Consider the following 14,608-nt stretch of genomic DNA (forward strand, 5'->3'; position numbering starts at 1 on the left):
ATCCAAACCGAGGTGTGTGTGTGTGTGTGTGTGTTTACAAAGCCACTCTTAGTTCCCTCTTCATTCCATCTGAATGTCAGCCTCTTCGCCATAATGCTGATTTAAGGAGGTCTAAAGTGAGGATGGAAACTAGACTCCAGCCTGTCTGACCGAATAAGATCTCGTGATGGAAGCAGATGCTGAATGTCGCTGGTGTTTCCACTGCAGAGGTGGTTTCACATTCAGTTAGGCTGAGCTATTTCCCTCTTTCATTGAATGAGGTGAGGTCATGCTGCCCTTGGGGCACGCAGACTGTAATTCAGATGAAGTGTCTGATGCTTTAGTGGGCAGAGCAAGGCATGAACACCACCGGGGTTAGATTCCCTGTGAAGGGGGGGACGGAAACGTCTCGTCTTCACAGGGCCTTTGAATTCAAATAGCTTCAACCCACAAAAACATTGCGAGGCGACTGAGAACCGTGTTCTGTTTTTGAAGATTTTTACTTTTTAGAAACAAGGGGAAGAAAAAAAAAAGGTGGCCGATGTCTGTACAAAAAACATCATTGCATGGCAAAACATTTTTTTACCCTTACAAAATCATACACCCCACATCAGCTGGTCACACAAATGTTAAAACAGAAACCACGACCCCATTTGTAGACTCTCTACACAACAGACATTTCATGGGAAAAAAAGCACCGGTGTTATTATAACAATTCTAATCAAACTATTGCAATTAGGTATGCTGTTTCAGGGCCTGGTGGCTCACTGGTTTGCTGAACCAACAGAGCCATCATTAAGGTTAATAGTTACCGCTCGGCTTTTTTCTGCTATGATAAGTCAAAATGTGGTGGAAAAGGTCAGCTGGGAATGACAGACGTTTTCCATTCGGAGATACCAACCTCGATTATGATACCAGTATGACACTGACAGTAATAGGACTGCACATACTGAAGCAAAACACTTTGTGTGCACTGCAGTGAAAATCAGGGGGCAGGGACTTGTTGTCGTGACATGTGTCTTCACTGATCGACTCATTAATTACCAGTGTACCAAAATAAACACTGTTTCCAACCATGTTTCTTTATTTCCATTGTTGTGTTTTCATCATGCCAACTGTTAATTTGAACAGTTTGAAAAGTTGTGGGAGTTTTGGTGACTGTAGCTGCTTGAAAAAAACAAACATTGGGCAAAACAAACAGAAATGTCACAATTCTGTTGAATTCACTGTGCTGCTGATGGACCCACTGGGATTAATAGAGCCAGAATCAGTGTGAGGCAAAACTATTTACCTCTCTGCCCGTTTGAGTATGTCCTGAAGTACACTGGCTAAAGAATAGGGTTCTGTATGTGCCTTTTAGTGCGCAGAACTTTCTTCTCCTCTTGTTACCGTTTCTCTGTTCCACATTATCTCTTCACTTCCATTGAGTCATGTCTGCCTCTCTTTTTTCTCTCTCCTCATTTCCTCTCTGCTCATCCATCTCGTGCGTTCTCGTCTGTCTGACTGTCAGCATGTTGTGGCTCCTCTCATTGCCGTCTCCAGCCCCGCCCTGTCTTTCTTCCTACTCCTCTTCCTCCTGATTTCACCCTTTTTTCTCTGCTTCCCTAAGTCTCTACCTTTCATTTTTCTCTTCTTCTCAGACATTTCTTCGACTCCTCAGCCACTCTGTCTTCCCCGCTCTTTCCCTCACCCATCATCCATCCAATCATAATTTCTCACCCTGTCATCATATATATTTCCTTCTCACTTTTGCCTCTTCTTTCATCTGCCCTCTCCTCCTCCTCCTCCTCCTCCTCCTCCTCCTCCTCCTCCTCCTCCTCAATCCACCTGTCTACCCATCATTCTACACGATAATTTTCCCTCACGCTCTTCGCTACTCTTCCCCTTCATCCTCCTTTCTCCCTTGGTTCCATTTCCTCCTCAATCCACCCAAATGCCCATCACCGCCCCGCCCTGTCATCACCACAAGGCGTTTACAGGAGCTCTGTCTTCTACACTCATCGACCTTTCCTGCCAAATCCCCATCTGTCTTTTCCCATTCCTCCTCTTCCTGCTCATCTTCATCATCATCCATCAACATTTATTAAATGTTCCTTCCATCAAGATTTCTTTCACTCTGTTCTTTTCTTTTGCTCCCCCCCCCCCCCTTTCTTTAATCCTCATCTCTCTGTCATCGTGTCATGTTTGGACATTTTGCCTATTCTCATCTCGCAGCTGTCTTCACCCATCAAACAATTTTCATCCTGTTGTCACATTGCCTTGTCATTTTCCCCATCCTCTCCTCCTCCTCCTCCTCCTCCTCCTCCTCCTCCTCCTCCTCCTCCTCCCTATTTAACACTCCCACAATTACTGTGTGCTTTACATCCACAGTGAAAAATACAGATAGAAAGTGTTAACAAAATATATAATTGAATACAATTATCAGATTTTCTTTTGTCCAAAGGAAAAGCAGACTTGTAATTGTAATTCTGCTCCCTCCAGATCACATCATTAAATGACAGGAACTGTAAACAAAAGTCACATGGGCTCACAGCATGCAGCTTGTTAATTGGGCAGAGTTGTGGAAACCTGTCATCGCACCATGTTAGGCATTTTGATAAATTTGTATCGGGTTCAAACAAATCAGATTCAATTTCCTGTAAATGTAGCTAAGCATTTTCCATTTTCTCTTTGTCTGGCGCTCATACCGTAGCAAGCGCACGAGGAGACGAGTGAACGCGAACTCAAGCTGTAAAACACCCGATAGGAACACCTGTGCCTTCACATCGGGGGTTTCTGAAGACATGTCGAACCACTTGGTGGCATCTTTTGTTACCAGAGAGAGACATGAGGTGAACAAGCAGCACCTGCATGGCCTGAGTGTTATATAGCTTAAGAGATCTGTTCATCAACCGACAGTGTTTAGCCCGCAGGACGCTGGCACACACACATTACTGTGCAGTTAGTTCAGATTACATTTATCAACCCTTACGAAGAGAAGCACAGTTAATCTCCGGAGAAGATAGATGCCTGGCTTCTGGCTATCGTGGCTATCTGGTACCACCAGAGTTTGAATGGTCTCGTTTTTGAGTATTAATTTAAACAAACTGATACAAGAATGTTCAGAGTGAATTTACCATCTGTCTCTTGCCGTCTCGTCACCTTTTTTTTTGTATTTCATATTCAATTCAGTTTATTTTGTAGAGCTCAATATCACAAATTACAAATTTGCCTCAGAGGGCTTTACAATCTGTACACATACGACATCCCTGTCCCAGGACCTCACATCGGATCAGGAAAAACTCCCCAAAAAAACCCTTTCACAGGGAAAAAAGGGAAGAAACCTTCAGGAGAGCAACAGAGGAGGATCCCTCTCCCCGGATGGACAGATGCAATAGATGTCATGTGTACAGATGAACAGCATTACAGAGTTACATAAACACATTACATGAATATGACAATGTATGAATGGTAGAGAGGAGGGGGGGCGGGGCGCATCATTTTACGGTCCTTCTCAGCAGTCTCGTCTCATTTATTTCTCATTCTTTTGGATTGATTTTCAGCACTTCAACAGAGTCCTGCTTCTCACCGCGTCCACCAATTATTATTATTTTTGTTTTACGTTTTCCTTCTCTCCTCAACACATTGCATTCATCTATAAGTCTCTTCATCTTTTTTATTTTTTATTATTTTTTCATCCGTTTTTTATTAAACCCACATGCCAACTAACATGATGGGTAGCATATAAAGAAGCAGAGTGTAGCAGGTGTTGAGAGTCATTCATCACTTTCTTTCTTAGATCCCACATCTGCTTGAGTCAGACAATCGTTAGGATAATTGCCATGTGTTTGGAGAGGAAAGGCTGTGTGGCGTATTTATAGAATAAGGGGCGATGTTCAGCAAGCAGATTTGTATTGTGACAGATATATTTTTGTTTGTTGGGTTGTAAATGTGGTGACAAAGGAGAGGAACTGGTATTTTCAAACCCTTTGATCACAGGATGGTGTTGGTTAACAGGTTTTGACTACATTGGATTGCATTAAGACAGATGCATCAAACACCAAATTACATTAAATAACTTTCCATCACATGTTCACATTTGCTGTTGATCCTTATAAAAATTGTTTTTGACACTGGTATAAAATCAGTGAATTTCTCATCCACGCTGTACTATCCAGGGTCTCCTGTGTGATTCAGCGAGGTAGAGCTGCTAATAGTGACCAGATTTGATTCTGTATGATCTTTGTGTCAGTTCAGATTCAGCTTCTCGAGGAAGAGCGGCCGTATGTTTCACTGTAAAGGGAGAAGCACATGAATAACCAACGATACAAAACTATTAATGATCTCTCTTATAAAAGTGAGCTGAGTCTGCTGCCACAGTGAAATATGATAAATCATTTATAACTCCTTCTAAATCTTCCCCTGAGTGAACCAATATTGTGTACTAAAGCCACACTGACTGGACCATATTTATGTTAATTGCAAGCTGTATTATTATCCCATATATTTAATTTCTCCTTAGGGTCTGGTTTATACACTTAGATTAGAAAAGTTACTCCTCGGCCTCTCGTCCCTTTGGTATCATTTAGTCTAAAGCCTCACAGAACGGTCCGGTTACTTAACAGGAGTGTGCTGTGTGCACTTTACCAACATTATTTCTGTGTTTTAAAGTTCAAACTGTGTTTCATAAGCTCTGTCTCTGCCTCTCACTGCTATTTAGAGCTGCCAACGTGTGAAGCCATGCCTGTGCTGCTTTAAAGCCTATATGTTTATGCTTTTAGCTTCGCGAGCCGATGCCAAGTCCAATCCACTAAAGAACACTTGGCAGTTCAAATATGAAAGTTAACGCAAGGCAGACGGACGTGCGATCTTCTCATAGTTGTCATAGTTTACATGGTGCAACAGCGTAATCGTTTAAAAAACATTTAAGCTGCGTGCTCGTTATCTGTGCTTTCAGAATCGCTCGTTATCGTGCAATCTGTCTGCAGATGTAGTTCTAGTACTGTGTGTGTGTTTGTGTGTGTTTGTTATTCGTACAAGATACGTTACAGTTTCTTTTGTTTGGTTGGAGTGTCCAGTGTGATAAGAGAAATTGCCTGTGCGATAGATACTGCTGGTGAGGGGAAGTTTGTGTCTTTGACCAACATGTTTATCTTATTGATGAAAAATCTTCTTCTTAACAGGCACACGAACTCTGACCATCTGTTACTAAAACACATATTAGCAAAGGGTGTTATGTGTATTTTTTCTAATTATCATTTATATACCCATGACTATAAACTGAATTTCCCATGGAGAACATTATGAATCTGACTCTACTCTCCCTGATGGAGTTCGCAGTCGATTTGCTTACTTTAACTTAGCACCCTCTTATTATTCACAGTAAAACCACAAATTGTCATTTTAACATCCCAGTTTGTGTACGCATTAATTAAAGCACAGACATGACAGTCGAATCAATCCTCTCTGCTAGAAAGTGCATTTCATGTTGATTCCTCGCAGATTCTTTTTTCACATTTTCAAAAGTGAAAAAAAGCCTTCATTCAAGATTCGCTGAATGCAACTCTTTATTTTGTTTTCCTCTCCTCTTTCAGAGCTAATTCAGAACGGCCGTCTGCTGATGCTGCCCCTGGTGGCCGGGGACCTGCACTCCATGCTTCCTGACGAAGACAAGAGGCGTCTCTACGTGGCCATGAAAGATAACCTGCTGTCTACCAGTCTGGACGACATAACGCAGAACCCGCGCAAGGTTAGAACTGGAGGACACATACACTCATTCACGTGTCACTCCAGGCAAGGAACAATACAAACATACAGCACACAAGTTGATTGTTGATGAATGCTTGGAGATAAAAACATAATACACAGATAAACACCAAGTCAAATGGCAGCAGACTCAGATAACGTATGTGTCATAGCTTTGATGGAGCTAATTACCGATGATAGGAGGAAGAGGAAAGTCACACCCTTTGATCGCTTATCTTACTCTAATTTCTAACTCTTATTACAGAAATACACATTTCTTCTTCCTCAACTTCTGTATTCCGTTTTGTGAAGTCGAATAATAATATGTTCCTCTGCTAAAGGTCTAAACAAAACATTACAGGCTTATATGTACTCCAATTCACTGAACTACTGCTCACACACCCAGGATGAAGCTCATGTGTTGACTCATTTTTCTAACTTTCCAAACAGAATATGAGTTCCAGTCGAGTTATTTCCGCACATTTCTCACATTCCTACCTCCACCACTGTCCACGATAACTGACGAGCAGCAGAACCCTTGTTGGACAGTGATTATGCTTTTAAAGAAGACCAGCTGGAAGGATCCACTTATGAACAAAGGCAGAGACCTGCACGCCACATGTATCAGGAGACACAACAAAATGTGTGCAGCCTGAGAATTTCTGCTTTTGTGCAATTTCTAATGTCTAAGTTATTTTTTAGGGTTTTATATCAACATTTTAAGGAGCAGTATTTTCCCACGGCATCAATAATATGAAGCTTAAATCCATGAGGCAGCGCCCCTGCTCGGTTCTGCCCTGTCTTGATTCAGCTGGTCAAGTTCCCGCTATACACTCTATTCCTGCAATGCTACTCACCAAATGGTGCAATTTAAAAAACATGTTTACAACATCAATAGAAACAATATTCACATTCACAGGAGCCCCAACCAATGTTTTACAGCAAGTACCACAGAGATGTAAAATCTGTGTGGAAAGCAGTTTAAATCAATCTGATTCTTTAAGAATCTATGATTGATGAAATTAGATATAAGTTACATGTTTGTTACAGTACCTGGGTTCCTTCTGCTGCTTTCATTTCATATACAGACAGACATGGTGACGAGTTCAGGGTCTCAGGCGAGGACAGCGACAGTGCTGCCTTTTCATAACTCTGCCCTGTCGGATCAAATCAATAACCTCATCAGTCAGACGCACACGCAAGCTATCAGAGAGCCAAACAGGTAGGCCAGCAGACAGAGAGACAGACAGACAGACAGACAGACAAGCTGGCAAGCCACCCACTCAGCCAGGCAGTCAGCCAACAAAAGGATAGATAGTCATAGACGACTCATAACTCAGCTCCGTGCTGGCTGTAAAGTAATATATTTGTGCATACAGTATTTATAGTCTGTTTAGACTGTTGCAGCTCGTGTGGAGTTTGTTCCCTTGTGGTGTTAAAACCACTCACAGTGACATATTCTCTACATTTCTGTTTAGTTTCTCTGCTACTGACATCCAGAGCTTCTTGTCAGTGCAGCTTGAGACAAACGCATCCCTTTTGTTTGAATGTCTTTCTTTATCATGATTTAAACCTAACGCATACTTGTACATGTGCGCAGCCCTGCTGCCTCAATGAAACAGATTTTGGCACAGAGAGATGGACACGTAACCAGTTCCACCAGTCCATCCCAGTCGAGGGCAGAGTGCCAAACGTGACGCTGTTGCCTTCAGACACGTTTTTCTTTGATCAGGCCAAAAACCCTCAAGGCATTCCTTCTGTGTGAATCCGCAGCTGGCAACCCACATTACACAAAGGGTCACCAAGGGTTTGAGTGCGTTTTGGGGCTTTGTGTTGCATATTTTGTTCTTCATTCATCCTCGCTACTTCTTTTGTTTCCATTTTCTTTTGTTTTCCTTTTCAGCACTGCTTTTCTCTACCAAAGTACATAATGTAGTCATTTCTCAACACCAAATTTGTTTGGTTTGTATAATTCATTTTTTTCCCCTTCTGTCAGTGATTTCTATATTGCATACAATCGCACTCCTTTATGTTGTATAAACTGACAACCAGCACGCTCTTCACAGAGGGCTGAATTTACGTTAACCGAAGTCTTTACCAGGTGAGAATCCTTTAGTGGTGGTCCATGTTCCTGTCAGTGTGTGGTATTTGGAGATAAGGGGGAACGTGGTCTCTAATCTGATCGTCTCGGCTCCGCACAGGGCTCTGCGGGACCGACTACATCAGGGAACAATTACTGGACATCCAGAATAAATTGTTTCCTTAAACCATCAGTTGTCATTAATCACTTTCAAAAAGTTAATGTCACATTTTCGAGATTGAAGCAAAAAACGACAGCTCGAGATTTGTCTGCGAGGGCCAATATCGATTTATTTATTAATGATGATAACACTTGGGATGTGAACTAAAACAAAAGTTAAGTTCCTGCATTTTTCAATTTTGAGACGATCACTTATCGGATTATCTCAATCTCAGCTTCACCGCTTTGGTCTCTTAGGCAATGACAGACCCAAGGAAGTATTTAGATTAGTCATGTAGCTGGCATTTTACACTAAGCCTCCCTCTCTGTCTCTCTCTCGTGTGTTTTATTATTATCATATACTGAATATGGTCAGGTTTCAATGAATACACTGGTGAGGTCCTCCATTTTCTTATTAGAAATAAGCCATTTATAAACACACACGCACGCACGCACAACGCACACACACACACACACACACACACACACACACACACACAAACACACACACACCCTCACACACACACACAAACACAACCTAACCTAAACAAGCACAAAACAAATGTGACTAGATTTTTAACAACCTATTGATTTTATTCAGACACAATGATTCAGACAGTTCAAAAAAAGAGTCTCACAAAAGAATTAAATAGGTTACGTCTCCGTCTCCAGATCTGCCCCGAGCCATACATTTGACAGGTTTTTCTTTCTTTTTCTTTGGGAACATTGTCATTTATTTTCTTAGTGGGCAGTGATGCACATGGCAGAGAGAGCTGACATACAAGACAATTAAATATACAATACAGTGAACTGACCTGTGGGCTGGCTGATGAAGCATGTATTTTGTCCTCTGTTTGGGCGAACCGTCTAACCAAAGCAAATCAGACAATAATTTAGCTTTTTGAGTGTTGTTCTTTGAAGATAATAGGCACACAATCTGATTATTCTCAATGTATGTCAGGTCCTATACAAACTTCCAATGGGCATACTTGTGTAACAGGTGTAACCACACAAATTATATTCTAAAAAACAAATGATTATGGTTTACATTTGGGTCATCAAACAGCTTGACTCATCAATAGGACTCAGCAGTGCTGCCAGGAGGTTTTTAACGTTGTCCTCCCTGAAGCTGGTATTACAGTAAAACCTCCCTCTTCTCCTCCTGCCTTTTTCCCTCTAGATTAGTCATGTTTTGCTGACTCTCCCTGCCTCACTTCCTTGTCAAGCACCTGCTAATCCCAAAAGCCTTTTATCTGTGATTTAGAGTCAGTAAAAAAAACAGTTTTTAAATCTCTTTCTCTCCCTGTTTTCTTTATCTCTCTTGCTTTTTGTAGCTACACTGGCCAGCCAGTCCAGACCGTGTCCAGGAGTGTCTCATGGCTGGGAAGGATCCAGAGGTGAGTCTTCTGTACTGTCTTAAAGTCACAGACAACTATTTCACACAGAATTCTACACCGATATAGATCAGTGGCTCTTACGTCAGGTCATTTCAAGTTTAATGTTTCTTCACTGTGTGCTGCAATGTCAAACTGTCACACAAGAAAGGGTCTGAAGATTTCTGCAGCAAGAACGTTGCATGATAGATAACAAAATCCAGAGCGCAACTAAAGTTGAATGACTCTGGTTCATTTGGGAACACCAAACATACGAGAGAGCTGTAATGCGGGTGAGAATATCGAGGCTCCGTTGAGCTAGATTAACTCAGACGAAAAAACGACACGTACGGGAAGAAATGACAAAATGACTTTGACAGGGAACTTCAGAAAACCAGAACAAACATATCTGACTTTCAATTTCTCCGTAGCCAGGGATATTCATGTCTTTTATGCAAACACTCTGGCGGTTTCGGGCAAAGTTAAACTTGCATTATACACATGCACAACAGAAAGAAACATCTAGTTCATATTTTTGATGATGTTATTTCAACAAATCTCAACATGGCTCCTTTTGTTATTACCTTTCCAATATTGTTACCCGGTGATACACATCCAACCAATTAATATGAAAGAACCACTGCCTTAAATATGTAGTGAACCAATATCACTTGACATCCTCTGTTATTCCTCACTGTGGTCCCTCTGTGTGTGTCTCTCTGTCCAGTTGGAGTGTGCCAACTTCCTGCGAGTTCTGCAGCCTTTTAACCAGACTCACCTGTACGTCTGTGGCACTGGAGCCTTCAACCCTCGATGTGCTTTCATAGCTACCAGCATCTTCCAACAGGTATTATTATTGCACACATAAAAACACAAATTATCCTCAACCAGCTGGAAAGTGTTCCGGCTGTCACAATAACTGGGAGGGGAATCACTGGACCAGAGCTGATCTTTTGTAGAGGAAGAAACTCAACTCTGTCACACCACTGAACAATACGACCGCAAATGGACTGAGAGCTTCTGTAGTTCAAACGACTGACATGACATATCTGAGTGACATATCTTTTCTCCAGAAGATTGTGTCACATTCATTTCAGTAGTCGCGTTCCCCCAGATAATCTTCAAATCAATAATGTAAACTTAGAAGCTAATTATTTTTTGATTCAATGTCAGATACATATTTAATTAATTAATTAATTATTTTTTGTAAATATTTATCAGATTGGGCTTGATATCAGCAGATATTCAACATTAAAGTACTCAGATCTGGATCAGGGCCAAATAAACTGCCTAGCGCCTAGATATGTCATCCCAGTAGATGTAATGTTACTGGTCTTTTCTGCCCATCACATTCAACAAGGTGTAGCTACTTAATTAGCTAGCCTGCAAGCTAATGTAAAGCTTTTTCAGATCATACACAATAGTATGCACAATAGATGATAACATGAAGAAAAGAAAGTTGCCACTTTTTTGCCTCATGAGGCAATGCTGTTCCTGCCACCCACCGTCCTTGTGTGCACGCAGTCCCGGCCCCGGCCCCTAGGTACAGGCCTATCTGCAGCTGAGATATATGTGTGGTGTCTGCCCCTATGCCCAGATTCCTACCAGGATTCACCCTGTGCCATCCATCTATAAGATATACAATGCACCTTTTGTCATTGAGGCTGCACTCTGGGGGCCACCGGACACTGTTGATTGTTTAGTTGACATGTTTATGTAAATTATAATATGAATGTAAATCTTCTTTATTCCACACTTACACATTGTAGCATACGTGTCTGATGATTTAGACACATGTGGGTTATCATTGTGCCAGTAATAGGTTTTAAGGGTTTTACAATTCCTTATGTGTGTGTGTGTGTGTGTGTGTGTGTGTGTGTGTGTGTGTGTGGGGGGGGGGGGGGGGGGGGGGGGGGGGGGTGTTAGGGGCTTGGGGGTTGTGCCTTCATATTTGTGTGTGTGAATGTGTCAAGGAACAGTTAATACCATGAAAGGGTGTGTGAGATCAGAGAGGTTCAGACGTGGTGCTTAGAGGAGCTGGTGGTGCTGACTGGTTTAACACTGGACTTCACACATTTTTAAATCCCACCACTTAGCCCGATTACCCTCAATTAGCAACTTGCTCTGTGCATGTGTGTGGCAGGCTAGTTCAGCTGGCCTAAAAAGTCTTTATGCTTATTTGTTAAGTTGAATTAAATTATTTATCATTTAAAGAATGAATTGAAGAGTTACAGACTGTCAGTCTGCCCAAACAACTTGTTTTCTCCTTCCTGTCTTCTTCTGTCTCACTAATTCTCTCCCTCTCTGACCTTTGGCCTTGTTTTCTTTGCCAGTCAGAGCACCAGACTCTCTCCTACAGCCAGACAGAGTGTGGGAAAGGGAAATGTCCCTACGATCCGTTCCAGAAAACAGCCTCCGATGTCGTTGGTAAGTTGACTGTCTTTTTCCTGAAACTACAACTCAGATGAACAATGAAAAGTCATCATAGCAACTATGGCTTCTCATTTCTCTGTGAGGTTTTAAGTTGGTGTTGATGACCAGTGAATGAATCAAACAAACAATACAACAAAAAATATGGGTTTCTATGTCTACAATTGGACTATCGTGAGTTTTCTTTGGTAGTAATTAGTGGTGTAACCGACCATATTGAGACGGTGTGAAATATAGTTTTACTGTGAAATATAGTTTTACTGAGGATCATTATTTGCCAATATTCAGTAAAATATGCAACCAGGTAATGATCTCTGGTAATGTAACATTGTAGACATCCAACCCGTGTTTAAATTGACAGGAGAAGAGCAAAGGTTCCGTTTGGTAACATTGTGATGCATTCAGGCTCTGTTCAATGAAAATGAGTATTAGTATAAGGTGAATTATATGTGAATTAATCTTGCAAAATGTAATGTTGGTGAGAGACAAAGGGATCTGTGTATGCAAATAAGGATCATCAATGATGTGATGAACATGAGTTTTATGATCCATTGCACCTCTAAAAGTAATATGACATGCCTTGCAATGCAAAGCAGAGGATGGTTGTATATTTTTTATTATTTTGAATCCATAATCCCTTGGTTTAGAGGTCAGTGCCCTATCCACTAGGTCACTGAGGCTTCTCAGCATAGATTTGGACCAGTTCTACTTAGTAACAGTGAGTTCCCCTGCAAAGCAACAATGAAGGTAGTACAAACATTGGCTATAGTGACCTTTGGGTCACCGTGGAAGTGGCAAAGGTGGTACAACAATAAAGAGTGAAAACTAAAAGTAATGTCCTTAGAGTCGGCTTGGGCTGGACACTACAATGTTTTTACAGAAGGCCTGGGTTACAAACTTGGGTCCTGGCAGGGTGTGGATCTGACAAAAAGATAGCATGAACCATTATGAGAATATGTTGGAATAAACCTAAACTTCCTAAAAATACCTAAAGCTTTTGTTATTCTGTGCAGATGGAGAGCTGTATGCAGGGATCACCTCGGACTTCATGAGCCGAGACTCCGCCTTCTTCCGTAGTCTCGGCAGCCGTCACGTCATCCGCAGCGAGCAGTACGACTCCACCTGGCTGCAGGGTGAGTGCAAAGAAAGGTCAAAGAGAATCAAAGCAGGAGTAAAAAAAACTCCTTACTAATCTCTGACCACTGTGGTTGGATGCCACAACAGAAGTCTTCCTACTGCAAGATTCCTGAGATGGTTGGTCCCAACTGTGTTTAGAACTATTGGAATTTTACGCGCATCATTTTTCATATAGAAAACACCAAATAAAAATACCTTGCTTCCCAGGATTTGCATTGATTGCCTTCTTTGTTATGTGGTGTGCCACGTGAAACATTTGCCACATCTGCTTATCCTCTAGTGTATATCTGTCCTGTTTCTACATCTATTTCTCAAGTGACATGTTCTCTTTTGTGTCAAGTAATTTAACAATGTTACTTCCTATACTGAATATTCTGGACTAAACTGAATGTCTTTTGCTCTAAATAAACATCTATAAAACCATATTGTGCACACCCTGTCGGTGTTTTATCAGGCCAGTCTGTCAACGTCTGCTGCTGACAACAACAAGATACATGTTGACTCTCTCTGCTGTTTGTAAACATAGTTGTACCTGTCCTTTTCCTGTCCTCTTACCATCTCTCTCTCTCTCTCTCTCTCTCTCTCCAGATGCCCAGTTTGTGCGGGTAGCGCCGCTGTCTGAAACTGATAACCCGGAAGATGATAAGGTCTATGTGTTTTTCACTGAGCGCGCTCAAGAGGCAGAAGGGGCTGCTGGGAAGGTGCTCTACTCCAGAGTGGCACGTGTGTGCAAGGTATGAAGTGGGTTTCTTGGAGACAGATAGAGACTAGGTTTGTGTGTTTGTTGGTTCATGTAGTTTATGTAAACACGTGTTTGCCTGAACAAGTAAAGTATGTACGTGCTGTTCAGTGTGTGTGTCTGCGCCTGTTGAGGTTTGTGTGTTTACGTAAAAAGCTGTGTTATTCAATGTTCCTGCCAACTTGTATAGATACGCTTTTTGAAGTCTGTGTATTCTTCAATGGGCCTTCTGCTCCACTGTGAATGTTTGTACCGTTTGCCTTTTAATGTAGATCTGTGTAAACATGCATGACCATGTTTGTGTATTTGCATTAATATTTCTTCCACACATTTATGTGACATAGAAAATGTTTCCAACATCAATCAACCGAATGACTAATCAATAAATTGAGAAGATTATAGTCAGTTTAATCAACAATGAAAATGATCACCCTCTCACAAGTTACTGCAGAATTGATGTTTGTAAAAGCATTTTTTGTATTTCCTAACAATTTATTTGATTGGGCATCTCAGTTGTGAGATACTGTAAAATAAAATAAATTTCATTGAAAATTATAGTTTAGTATTTTTACAATAGGCTTTATAATGTTTATTTAGATCCTCCTCAGCTTCCACCAGGTGACATCCTGGTTTTCACATAGAATATTCTTAGAAATAAAATAATAAACCAGTGGCATCTATGCTTTTGCATTCTTTGAATTTGAAGTAGATTGTGTTTGTGAGTGATGATTTACCTAAAGTAGACAGAAAGTAGACATTGGTTCATTAAATTACTTTTTTTATGTTTGTGTGTAGAATGACATCGGAGGCCAGAGGAGTTTAGTCAATAAGTGGAGTACCTTCCAGAAGGCTCGTATGGTGTGTTCAGTCCCTGGACCAGATGGCCTGCAGACACACTTTGACCAGCTGCGTGAGTGCACACGAGCATCAAATAACAAACACATTACATGCACAGTAAAACTAATCAAACAGGCCACAGCCACTGGT

General features: G+C 41.3%; 1 protein-coding gene across 1 annotated transcript in view; it reads left to right on the forward strand.

The window, feature by feature from the left end:
* sema3h (sema domain, immunoglobulin domain (Ig), short basic domain, secreted, (semaphorin) 3H) overlaps window positions 1-14,608 on the forward strand; it is a 219,953-nt gene that overhangs the window by 14,954 nt on the left and 190,391 nt on the right. The window contains exons 2-8 of the mRNA XM_034537843.1: window positions 5,553-5,707; window positions 9,277-9,339; window positions 10,043-10,162; window positions 11,649-11,742; window positions 12,759-12,878; window positions 13,471-13,616; window positions 14,417-14,531. Coding sequence (XP_034393734.1) covers window positions 5,553-5,707; window positions 9,277-9,339; window positions 10,043-10,162; window positions 11,649-11,742; window positions 12,759-12,878; window positions 13,471-13,616; window positions 14,417-14,531 — 813 coding nt within the window. The remainder of the gene's footprint in view (window positions 1-5,552; window positions 5,708-9,276; window positions 9,340-10,042; window positions 10,163-11,648; window positions 11,743-12,758; window positions 12,879-13,470; window positions 13,617-14,416; window positions 14,532-14,608) is intronic.

The sequence above is a fragment of the Cyclopterus lumpus genome, chromosome 7 (genome assembly GCF_009769545.1).
Source record: "Cyclopterus lumpus isolate fCycLum1 chromosome 7, fCycLum1.pri, whole genome shotgun sequence".
In the NCBI taxonomy this organism is placed as follows: Eukaryota; Metazoa; Chordata; class Actinopteri; order Perciformes; family Cyclopteridae; genus Cyclopterus; species Cyclopterus lumpus.